At 44.5% G+C, this 13,461-nt stretch overlaps 1 protein-coding gene across 1 annotated transcript in view; it reads right to left on the reverse strand.

The window, feature by feature from the left end:
- LOC123746416 (inactive dipeptidyl peptidase 10) overlaps window positions 1-7,403 on the reverse strand; it is a 227,007-nt gene extending 219,604 nt beyond the window's left edge. Inside the window, exon 1 of the mRNA XM_069314871.1 lies at window positions 6,273-7,403. Within this exon, the coding sequence (XP_069170972.1) occupies window positions 6,273-6,368 (96 nt within the window). The 5' untranslated portion in view covers window positions 6,369-7,403. The remainder of the gene's footprint in view (window positions 1-6,272) is intronic.
- Between the last annotated feature and the right edge of the window lie 6,058 nt (window positions 7,404-13,461).

A 13,461-nucleotide genomic window follows, 5' to 3' on the forward strand; every position in this document is an offset into this window, starting at 1 on the left:
TTACTCAACAAATTTACTCAGAAATTAAGACCTAAATTATGCAGCATAATGACAGCTTCAATCAAGTTGCAAATGCAATTCCATCTACTCCATGCACATCAATTTTTTTTACACATATTGCAATTCTGGTCTTTTAAATTCTCCACAAAAAGTTCATCAATGTCAAAATTGTTGCAAGAATGAATAAAAACTAAACAAGTCCATTAAATATGTATTTGACTAAATATTAAGCGATTGCAGGGAGCAATTGCAAGCAATCAACGTTCCTGGGTTCAGGTCTCCAGCGGAATGGGTGGTGGGGGGAGAGAGGGAGGGAGGGAGAGAGGGAGGGAGAGAGGGAGGGAGGGAGAGAGAGAGAGAGAGAGAGAGAGAGAGAGAGAGAGAGAGAGAGAGAGAGAGAGAGAGAGAGAGAGAGAGAGAGAGAGAGAGAGAGAGAGAGAGAGGGGAGTGAAAGAAAAATTAGAAAGGGGGTGTCTCTCTCTCTCTCTCTCTCTCTCATAATCATTATGTGCCGCAATTACAGCTAATTGAGTTAAATGTCATAATTACGGTGTTGCTGTCGTATTTGGCCAGTAACAACGTTAGCTGACCTGCGGACTCTTACAGGTACTGCAATGTTTTGTTTGAGGAGAGGGTAGGTGGGTGGTGTAAGGGGGGGGAGGTAAGTGGGTGTTTTGGGGGCAGGTGTGTGGGTGGGGGGGACATATGGGTGGTGTGTGGGTGGGGGGACATATGGGTGGTGTGTGGGGGGGGAGAATAGGTGTGTGTGGTCTGGTGAGAGTTTAGATTGCAGGTGTTTGGGGCGGGTGGGGTGGGGGGAACAGGTTATTAGACACTAGGTTATTAGACACTAAGTCATTTGGAACAATGAGGTGACTCGAACCAGCATTCGTTGTACTCCCAGCGACGCAGCTTACCCCCCTGTACCACGACGTGGTATAAGTTATACAACCTGTGGATTCCACTGAATCCACAGGCACTCTGGAGGCTTGAAGCCAGTCCAAGTTTGATATATAACTCCCCCCCCCAAGCTCTCTGGTACAGGTAAAGTAATTTATCAACGGTACAGTCCAGATTCACATGCACAAAGAAATCACACTAACGTGATTCAATGAGAAAGTCAACTGGTATCTCCCACGTATCGAACATTACAATTCGAACTTTTAAAAATTCAAACACCAGATGTGAGGTAAAGGATCTCTTATGTTTTAAATAGTTTCCATTACTATGATTAGTGGTAAGCACAAAATAAAAGTTAATTTGTGGGTAGGATATGTCTAAGAATGAAAAATCTATCTACAAAATATATGTATATATTTATAAGATAGTCTATCTGTTAATCTGTTTCAAGGTTAGAGGCCAGATGTTTGGGGCTAGTCTCTCCCAACTTTCACACATGAAGCATGTGAGGTATGGGAGTGTCGTAGTTCATTCGAAGTCGGTTCCGCCATGGAGAATTAATGAGGTGCCAGTCCTAAATTGTTCGCCTCCGTTCAGCAGCAATTAGCTACCCTGGTTGTTAAGTCATTGGCGAGTCGTGTTCCAAGGGAACTATAGTGGGTAAGGCTTACCATGAGCTGTGGGAAGGGAAATCTCTCAGCCTGCTAACAGGAGTCAGCAGTCCTCAGTCCCTGCTCTCACACGTGTAGAAACAAGACTTAAAATATTGACACTAAAACCTTCCATCCGCATGTGATTTTCTTGAAGTCTGAAATATTGGTTGGGTTGTCCCAAGACTTTATACACAGATTCACTTCTGAAAGAGAAAGAGGCCGGGGGGAGAGGCGAGAGAGGGAAGGATATATATATATATATATATATATATATATATATATATATATATTTTTGTATATATATATATATATATATATATATATATATATATATATATATATATATATATATATATATATATATATATATATATATATATATGCAAACAAGCCTGAATGGTCCCCAGGACTATATACAACTGAAAACTCACACCCCAGAAGTGACTCGAACCCATACTCCCAGGAGCAACACAACTGGTATGTACAGGGGCGCCTTAATCCGCTTGACCATCACGACCGGACAAAAGGAAGTGATAGCCGAGGCTATTTGAACCACTTCCCCGCCGGCACTCGGATGGTAATCTTGGGCATAGCATTTTATCAAATCACCTCATTCGTGTGCCCCAAAGAATGAGGTGATTTGATAAAATGCTATGCCCAAGATTACCATCCGAGTGCCGGCGGGGAAGTGGTTCAAATAGCCTCGGCTATCACTTCCTTTTGTCCGGTCGTGATGGTCAAGCGGATTAAGGCGTCCCTGTACATACCAGTTGTGTTGCTCCTGGGAGTATGGGTTCGAGTCACTTCTGGGGTGTGAGTTTTCAGTTATATATATATATATATATATATATATATATATATATATATATATATATATATATATATATCACCCCAGTTATATATATATATATATATATATATATATATATATATATATATATATATATATATATATATATACATATACATATATATATATATATATATATATATATATATATATATATATATATATATATATATATATATATCAGACTAAACTAGCTCAGCTGTGCATGGCAATAAACGTCCAGCCGGGATACGAACCTGGGTCCCCCAGTATCAGATTGGAATAATAAAAAGGCTATTCGGGGAAATACATTTACATACTAATTGCTTAATTAGACAGAAATTTTGTTGGCAAATTGCTGTTGATTCTGAAGTTAAGTAACGTGTTGGACCTTTGTGGACTAACGCATGAGGCCAAGGGACTCGTTAGCAGTTCAACTACCCCCCCCCCCAATCTACCGTACTACAGCGTACATTCCCGTGTACACTCCCTCTCTACCTTTATGCTGTACTCCTTTCTTGCATGGTCGTCGTTCGAGCCCTATTTTTTCCAAGTTTTTGTGCATGATTTCTTCGTATTATCCTAACTTAATGTTCTCATATCCCAGCATTTTTGCCTGCATATCCCAGTTCTGTGTCCTCATATCCCAGCTCCTAGCCTACATATCCCAGCTCTTTGTCCTCATACCTCACCTCCTTGTCCTCATATCTCAGCTCCTAGCCAACATATCCCATTTCCTTGCCCTCATATACCTGCTCCTTGTCCTCATACCTCACCTCCTTGTCCTTATATCTCACATCCTTATCCTTATATTCCTCCCTGGTGCAGGATAGTCCATTCTCTATCTCCTTCTTTCGCTGCTAATCTATTCACCAGGGCGTCGTGACGTATCATCTCCAAAACACCCAATTGTCATCCCGAGAGAGAAACCCTATTAGGAAATTACGTCTTGAAAAATTGTAACCCTAAAATGTGGGATTTGATATTCCCTTTTTATGGGATTTCCAGTTCTAATGTACAATTAAGGAATGGTGGAGAGGTTAGAGTGAAGAGCAGGTTTGGAAGGCAGAGATTAGGTAGAGGAGAAGGAGACGAAGGAGACGAAGGAGACGAAGGAGAAGGAGTCTTGTTTCCTCGGTATTTTAACTATGGGTCTAACTAATGGTCCTGGAGTTTGGTTTCCAGTTACCCAACCAGCTTGTTTCCGGAGTATAACCCCACCACCCCAACCAAACCAGGTTTTAGTAAAAAAAAACTCCAGTTCGCACACACACATATATACATACACACACATCTGTACGCCAGTTGATTGACAGTTGAAAGGCGGGACCAAAGAGCCAGAGCTCAACCCCCGCAAACACAACTAGGTGAGTACACACACACACCCACACACATACACATACATACACACACACACACACACATACACATACATATACACACACACACACACACACACACACACATACATACACACACACACACACACTCACACACACACACACACACACACACACACACACACACACACACACACACACACACACACACACACACACACACACTCACACACACACACACACACACACACACACACACACACCACACAGGAGGCGGGACCAAAGAGCCAGAGCTCAACCCCCGCAAGCACAATTAGGTGAGTACACACACACACACACACACACACACACACACACACACACACACACACACACACACACACACACACACACACACACACACACAATACCCATGCAAATGACGGGGCAGACAGACTTATGTGTCTCCCCCCTTAACTCATAAATAAACAACACTCCCCCTTAAGGGGCACCATATACACAAACACGGTGCTAGAGCATCCCCCTTGTACCCATCATCAATGTTTAACATTGAATAAAACATTCGTCAACACAATTATAATAGAGGAATCGTTGGAGTATACATTAACATGATTAGAAACAGAAAAATATTGAACAAATCCACAAGGGCCGTGACGAGGATTCGAACCTACGTCCGAGAGCATCCCAGACATACATTTTGTTCATTTGATGCATCAAGCTATTGTGATTTGTGTGTGTAGTGTGTGCAGAAAAATGACTTTTAACCTGAAGATGAAATAGACGGATAGGGAGGTAAATAGAGGGAAGAAGGGAGAGGAAGGGGAAGGAGAGGGAGGGGAATAAGAGGGAAGGGAACGAGAGGGAGGGGAGTAGTAAAGTGAAGATAAAACTGTGATGACGTGCAGTAATAAAAAGAGGAAATGCCTTACCTGGTCTCCTCTGTGGGCAGCTTCTCTGAAAATTAAAATACACACACACACACACACACACACACACACACACACACACACACACACGCTAGAAAGGCGGGGTTCAAGAGCTAAATAGGTCCATCCTGCAAACACAAATAGTAAATAGACAGACAATGTCAAAATATAAATAACACCTTAACAAGAAACACACAAAAGCCGACAGGTGTTAAGAAAGGGAGAAGTTGTCAACAGATGTACATAAGCACGTGTCAGCCTTCATTAAGCACCTGCATGCAAGCACTGACCAAAAATCCAATCATTCAAAAGCCTTTTCCGAAAAAAAATATATGTGTGATTTCCTCCGAGGCTAAGGGTCCCCTTCTTCCAGCCAGTGGTGATACTCTTCCCTTTTTATATATATATATATATATATATATATATATATATATATATATATATATATATATATATATATATATATATATATATATATGTGTGTGTGTGTGTGTGTGTGTGTGTGTGTGTGTGTGTGTGTGTGTGTGTGTGTGTGTGTGTATGTGTGTGTGTGTGTGTGTGTGTGTGTGTGTGTGATCTTGAGGGAACCAGTCTTACGCTTATGAAAAGAATTACATGAAACAATAATTTGTTTCCGTAATATTTGTGTAAATTTTAAATTTGTAAACACACACACACACACACACACACACTAACATGACTGCATCAATAAGAACAATTACTCTGTGTATTGAAAGAGGAGCGTCAGAGGTAGAACAGGTCCTAGATGACAGAGTCTGAGATACATGGGAGAAAGGAGTGTGTGAAAATCCTTTTCCGGTTTCAGTGGACGCTTCAGGGAACCCTCGTGTGTTCAGTAGAACTTCAGGTTGCGATCCTTTTGACCCTGTCGTGGTCTAGTCGCTAGCGCGTGGCAACACCCCCAACCGCATAGGTTCGAACCTTCATCACGGCTCCTACGAATTTTGTCAATATTTGTTTATGTTAATTTGTGTCAATCAAAAAGTCGATATTCAAATATTCTCAAGGATAACATATATTGTCACATATGTGTTTGTGTGTGTAAATAGCAACCCACGACACAGAGAGGCAGCTTACCTTAGGATTTAAAGACAGAGAGGCAGCCTACCTTAAGAGTTTAGGACATAGAGAGGCAGCCTACCTTAAGAGTTTAGGACATAGAGAGGCAGCCTACCTTAAGAGTTTAGGACATAGAGAGGCAGCCTACCTTAAGAGTTTAGGACATAGAGAGGCAGCCTACCTTAAGAGTTTAGGACATAGAGAGGCAGCCTACCTTAAGAGTTTAGGGCATAAAGAGGCAGCTTACCTTAAGAGTTTAGGACACAGAGAGGCAGCCTACCTTAAGAGTTTAGGACATAGAGAGGCAGCCTACCTTAAGAGTTTAGGGCAGAGAGGCAGCCTACCTTAAGAGTTTAGGACATAGAGAGGCAGCCTACCTCAAGAATTTAGGAAATAAGAGAGGCAGCCTACCTTAAGAGTTTAGGACACAGAGAGGCAGCCTACCTTAAGAGTTTAGGACATAGAGAGGCAGCCTACCTCAAGAATTTAGGAAATAAGAGAGGCAGCCTACCTTAAGAGTTTAGGACACAGAGAGGCAGCTTACCTTAAGTGTTTTTGTTCTCCCAAGAAGAACGTCATCCATCTCCCCTTCAGCACGGACGGAATCCAGTCCCCTCACACCTCCGTTCATGTGAGACATTGTTCCTCTTCACGTTCTTGGCTGAACAATCCGGATTTGTTACTTAATCCGCCTTTTCTTGTGGCTTAATTAAAATATTTTATAATCGCGGAATTTGACTGGGTTGTTTTAAGTTTAGATTAAGGCATTCTATGTAGTTTTCAGAGGCTTCACGTCACAGTTTATATATATATATTGTGCATTTCAACTTGTCATACATGTCGTTTGCTTAATTGTATTTCGAAGCTTAAAAATGCATCTCATTCCAAGCCATTTTTTGCCATTTTCCTTAATGAGCAAATATATAGATTTTTGCATGTGTTGAAGGCAGCCTATGTTTCTATTGCCACAGGGGGAAGAGTCTCACTCCATTGAGGTTCCTTAGGTAACAGGAGCGAGGAAGCAGTCTTGGGAGCATCCACTAGGAAGAGCCAGGATCACACTCTCCCTCTCCCCAAACACACATATACACACATCCAGATTAATCAGTTTTTGTGTCCACGATTCTGGGGGATTTGTGTCACCCTATTCGTGTATCTCTACCACTGAACCCCCCTTTTGTATTTTGTTATTGCAACTGTGGTTGTTATTGTAGCTGATTTATTTATTTTGTTATTGAAACTGTTTTAGTTATTTTAAATATTAATTAATGCTACGGTCCTTTGTTATTTTTTCATACAAAAATATATATATGTCCAGTTGATAGATATGTCAATACAGTATCAATATCAAATTACATTTACAAAATACTGAAAATAGACTTAATGCTTCACCTGATATGTGTTTCTAGGGATGGTCTTGTGCTGGTAAGTCTTATCGGGTGACCTGTGCCAGACTTGGTTCAGCAATGGGTGCACCATGTCGCTTTCTGGCTGGAACTCCCTTGTAGAGTAGCTGTGTCGCAGCATGCCACAGCGGCACTGTGCCAGGCTATGGCACCATGGCACACAGCGGCACCGTGTATGGTGTATGCTCTTAACGCTTCCAAACAACGGATTACTGTTCCGAGCTTGCTACTGTTTCCACCTGCTTCACAGTATTCCTCGTCGTCACACACGCTCAATAACAATTAAATACAACTAAGTCTCTCCTGAATTTCTATTAAGCTGTCAGGGGGTACTACCACAAACTGCGTCGCGGTATTCAGGGGTTACTACCACAAACTGCGTCGCGGTATTCAGGGGTTACTACCACAAACTGCGTCGCGGTATTCAGGGGTTACTACCACAAACTGCGTCGCGGTATTCAGGGGTTACTACCACAAACTGCGTCGCGGTATTCAGGGGTTACTACCACAAACTGCGTCGCGGTATTCAGGGGTTACTACCACAAACTGCGTCGCGGTATTCAGGGGGTACTACCACAAACTGCGTCGCGGTATTCAGGGGTTACTACCACAAACTGCGTCGCGGTATTCAGGGGGTACTACCACAAACTGCGTCGCGGTATTCAGGGGTACTACCACAAACTGCGTCGCGGTATTCAGGGGGGTACTACCACAAACTGCGTCGCGGTATTCAGGGGTTACTACCACAAACTGCTTCGCAGTATTCAGGGGTTACTACCACAAACTGCGTCGCGGTATTCAGGGGGTACTACCACAAACTGCGTCGCGGTATTCAGGGGTACTACCACAAACTGCTTCGCAGTATTCAGGGGTTACTACCACAAACTGCGTCGCGGTATTCAGGGGGTACTACCACAAACTGCGTCGCGGTATTCAGGGGGTACTACCACAAACTGCGTCGCGGTATTCAGGGGTTACTACCACAAACTGCTTCGCAGTATTCAGGGGTTACTACCACAAACTGCGTCGCGGTATTCAGGGGGTACTACCACAAACTGCGTCGCGGTATTCAGGGGGTACTACCACAAACTGCGTCGCGGTATTCAGGGGGGTACTACCACAAACTGCGTCGCGGTATTCAGGGGGTACTACCACAAACTGCGTCGCGGTATTCAGGGGGGTACTACCACAAACTGCGTCGCGGTATTCAGGGGTACTACCACAAACTGCGTCGCGGTATTCAGGGGGTACTACCACAAACTGCGTCGCGGTATTCAGGGGGTACTACCACAAACTGCGTCGCGGTATTCAGGGGTACTACCACAAACTGCGTCGCGGTATTCAGAGGGGTACTACCACAAACTGCGTCGCGGTATTTAACATCTCTCTGTTACTTATAATCCGGAAGAATAAAAGTTTTATCACTGTTTTCCCGTCTGGTCTCACGTCGAAATCATTCACTTCTGTCCCGACCTCCACTCAATATAAATTTGAATAGCTGAAAGTCCATAATTGAATTTTCTGCAGAATTCCTCTAAATTTTCATTTTCCTGAAAATGATATTAGGAGATGGGATGAATATTTAACGATAAATTATCAAATTCTCGTTTTACACTGTTCATGGGCGCAATAAAATTGGATAAAATAAGGATAAATAAGGGTAAAATAAAATTGATTCAGTAATGCAGACTTACCACTGAAAATTTTAAGGATAAGAGCTTAGTGCTTTCAACTCTCCCAAGTCGTGATCAGATCTGAACTGATCAGAACAGTACATCAGTACAGCTCTGATGACGACTTGGGGGAGAGTTGAAAACACTGAGGTAAAATATCACTTACACTGAATTGTCCCTTAGAATGTTTCATACGTCAGGGTAAAATATCCACTTTGGTACAGCATTTCATACCGTGAGTTGCAGAGTTGTAGTCCATCACAGGACTTAAAAGTTTATTCATTGTATTTATACACATTATTTATATACATTTTATAGCTACCTGATACCTGATCAACCAGGCTGTGATTCATACACCACGCTGCGAGCAGCCGCGTCCAACACCCTGGTTGACCAGTCCAGCAACCAGGAGGCCTGGTTGGGAGCCCGAAATCATCTCAAGGTAACCTCAAGATAAAGCAACTGCCCTGGAAACACAAACCGAAACTGTCTCCATTTTCCGCTTGTTACAACTTGTAATAAAGTTGTTACATCTTGGCTTAACGTGTTTATGACGTATTAGAACGTTGTTACAACTTGCTATATTGGTTGTTATAACTGGTTAGGTGGTGTTAAAACTTGTTCGAACGTTGTACCAACGTCGTAGTTTCGGTGTGTGTTTGACGGGTGTGGATTTTGTTAGTGTCGCTGGTTAATACAGTTAATGCTACAGTTAATGCATGCTGGCTTTATTACAACTGTTGTTGCTGTTCCTTTGTTTTTGTTACTGTAAGTATTCTTATAAAAGTGGAGTTGTTTTTGGTAGTGTAGTTATTGTCACTGGTATATTTTAATGGGATTTTCACCTGAAGATACTGAAATTGTTTTTTGACAATTTGTCATTTTTTTTGTTGTGTACTCATGTATATGTACCTGTTGGAACGAGCTTTAGCTCTTGGACTCAGCATGTCCAACTGCCGGTCATCTAATACAATGGTTTCCACCCAATTTTTCTAGTATTATTATATTTGATATTATGAATGGAATTAGCTTCTACAACATTTTCGCTTATTTCATTATACTTTCCTACTGCTCTTGTACTATAAACAAAATCTGGCATCGCTCTAACTGCCTTGTTCTTTTTAGGCTTCCGTCCAAGCCTACTTCTATTGTAATCATTTTGAACATTTTCTTGAATTAAATTTTCTTCAAATATCTAAATTAAGGCCTGGAGAGCTCGGCCCCCTCCCTATGAGTTTCCTGAGTCCTGTCTGTTAGGTATTCCCTCATCCAGCCGGTCGGCCGAGCGGACAGCACACTGGACTTGTGATCCTGTGGTCCTGGGTTCGATCCCAGGCGCCGGCGAGAAACCATGGGCAGAGTTTCTTTCACCCTATTCCCCTGTTACCTAGCAGTCAAATAGGTACCTGGGTGTTAGTCAGCTGTCACGGACTGCTTCCTGGGGTTGGAGGCCTGGTCGAGGATCGGGCCGCGGGGACACTAAAGCCCCGAAATCATCTCAAGATAACCTCAAGATAACCCAACCGTGTCACTGTACTGTTGGTGTTGACCAGACCACACACTAGAAGGTGAAAGGACGACGACGTTTCGGTCCGTCCTGGACCATTCTCAAGTTCATTGTGAACAATCGACTTGTGAATGGTCGAGGACGGACCGAAACGTCGCCGTCGTCGTCATTTCAGCCACGTTATTGTGACTCCTCGTCTGCGTACTGTTGTTGACACAGTTAGTGCTTCTTTTATTGTATCTGTAACTCTCACTTTAGCGCCTGTCGCTACTTCTCTTGCTGCCTTTATCGGTCTCACTGTCTTTGCTGTTTGGTGCAATTATTATTTGCTGCAACTTCTGCTGTTGCTAATGTTACTACAATTGTCGCTCCAACAGCTACTGGCATTACTGCTGCTACTGTCGCTTCTACAGCTGCTGCTGCTGCTACTGTCGCTCCTACAGCTGCTGTTGCTGCTACTGTCGCTCCTACAGCTGCTGCTGCTACTGTCGCTCCTACAGCTGCTGCTGCTGCTACTGTCGCTCCTACAGCTGCTGTTGCTGCTACTGTCGCTCCTACAGCTGCTGCTGCTACTGTCGCTCCTACAGCTGCTGTTGCTGCTACTGTCGCTCCTACAGCTGCTGCTGCTGCTACTGTCGCTTCTACAGCTGCTGTTGCTGCTACTGTCGCTCCTACAGCTGCTGCTGCTACTGTCGCTCCTACAGCTGCTGCTGCTGCTACTGTCGCTCCTACAGCTGCTGCTGCTGCTACTGTCGCTCCTACAGCTGCTGCTGCTGCTGCTACTGTCGCTCCTACAGCTGCTGCTGCTGCTGCTACTGTCGCTCCTACAGCTGCTGCTGCTGCTGCTGCTGATACTGTCGCTCCTACAGCTGCTGCTGCTGCTACTGTCGCTCCTACAGCTGCTGCTGCTGCTACTGTCGCTCCTACAGCTGCTGCTGCTGCTACTGTCGCTCCTACAGCTGCTGCTGCTGCTGCTACTGTCGCTCCTACAGCTGCTGCTGCTACTGTCGCTCCTACCGCTGCTACTGTCGCTCCTACAGCTGCTGCTGCTGCTGCTACTGTCGCTCCTACAGCTGCTGCTGCTACTGTCGCTCCTACAGCTGCTGCTGCTACTGTCGCTCCTACAGCTGCTGCTGCTGCTACTGTCGCTCCTACAGCTGCTGCTGCTACTGTCGCTATACCGCTGCTACTGTCGCTCCTACAGCTGCTGCTGCTACTGTCGCTCCTACAGCTGCTGCTGCTACTGTCGCTCCTACAGCTGCTGCTGCTGCTACTGTCGCTCCTACAGCTGCTGCTGCTGCTGCTACTGTCGCTCCTACAGCTGCTGCTGCTGCTGCTACTGTCGCTCCTACAGCTGCTGCTGCTACTGTCGCTCCTACAGCTGCTGCTGCTACTGTCGCTCCTACAGCTGCTGCTGCTACTGTCGCTCCTACAGCTGCTGCTGCTACTGTCGCTCCTACAGCTGCTGCTACTGCTGTTGCTGGTGCTGGAACACGACCAAAGTCTTGGCCCAAACAGCGACGTGCTCCGAAACTGATATCATCATCATTTCTCTAATTAATTTTAATATCTGTCAATAAATCATTTTCACTACCCAATTTCTTCTCAATTTCTCGGTTAATTATTTCTCAGTTTCTTCTCCTCTCGTTCTTCTCACCGCAACAGGTGAGAAGAACCCTCCCCACCCCCCCTTCCCCGGCTTCTACCTCCACCCCCCCCCCCCTACTGAGTTCTCTCTCTCTCTCTCTCTCTCTCTCTCTCTCTCTCTCTCTCTCTCTCTCTCTCTCTCTCTCTCTCTCTCTCTCTCTCTCTCTCCCTTCCTACCTCACCCTCACTCTCTCTCTCTCTCTCTTACTCTCTCTCTCTCTCTCTCTCTCTCTCTCTCTCTCTCTCTCTCTCTCTCTCTCTCTCTCTCTCTCTCTCTCTCTCTCTCTCTCTCTCTCTCTCCCTTCCTTCCTACCTCACCCTCACTCTCTCTCTCTCTCTCTCTCTCTCTCTCTCTCTCTCTCTCTCTCTCTCTCTCTCTCTCTCTCTCTCTCTCTCCCTTCGTTCCTCACCTTCTCTGATCGGCCATTTTCCCGCCAAAACGGTAAATTAACCGAACATTCCCGCCAAGATAACGTCATCCCGCGCATATCAACTCCCCAGAACTCGCCAAAGTTTTCCCCAACTTGGCGCGGGCCCCGCCTCGCCTCCACAGCAATTATTGTACCTGATGTCTTAGCTGTCTTTCTTTGGCGAGTTTCTTGTTAAGTTACCCGTGGAAGACGCTGGCACCAATGACGATGTTAAAGCCTATTTTAATGGCAATTCGTAAATGTGTGTATGTGTCTGTGTGCGTGTGTGTGTATTCATCTAGTTGTGTATATCACTCTTTCTGAAGATGTATTAATAAACGAAAGTACTTAAGGAAATTCCTGTTTCAATTATTCCTCCGTGGTCTGCGACATTCACAGTTTTCATCACGTGATAATTTTCTTGATTTACACACACTTCAAACTGTGTGTGTGTGTGTGTGTGTGTGTGTGTGTGTGTGTGTGTGTGTGTGTGTGTGTGTGTGTGTGTGTGTGTGTGTGTGTGTGTGTGTGTGTGTACTCACCTAGTTGTACTCACCTAGTTGTGCTTGCGGGGGTTGAGCTTTAGCTCTTTGGTCCCGCCTCTCGACCGTCAATCAACAGGTGTACAGGTTTCTGAGCCTATTGGGCTCTATCATATCTACACTTGAAACTGTGTATGGAGTCAGCCTCCACTAAATCACTTCCTAATGCATTCCATTTGTCAACCACTCTGACACTAAAAAAGTTCTTTCTAATATCTCTGTGGCTCATTTGGGCGCTCAGTTTCCACCTGTGTCCCCTAGTGCGTGTGCCCCTTGTGTTAAATAGCCTGTCTTTATCTACCCTATCAATTCCCTTGTGTGTGTGTGCGTGTGCGTGCGTGCGTGCGTGCGTGCGTGTGTGTATGTGTGTGTGTGTGTGTGTGTGTGTGTGTGTGTGTGTGTGTGTGTGTGTGTGTGCATGGTACGGCATCACTAAACTAGTCTGACACAGGCAGTATACTCTGAGCTAAAAGCCTCCTTACGTAAGTTCGTGAAGGATTTTCCAACTGTAGTTAGTGTTGAACATACAGCTGACGTTAATCTATCAA

Source organism: Procambarus clarkii, chromosome 80 (assembly GCF_040958095.1).
Source record: "Procambarus clarkii isolate CNS0578487 chromosome 80, FALCON_Pclarkii_2.0, whole genome shotgun sequence".
Classification (NCBI taxonomy): Eukaryota; Metazoa; Arthropoda; class Malacostraca; order Decapoda; family Cambaridae; genus Procambarus; species Procambarus clarkii.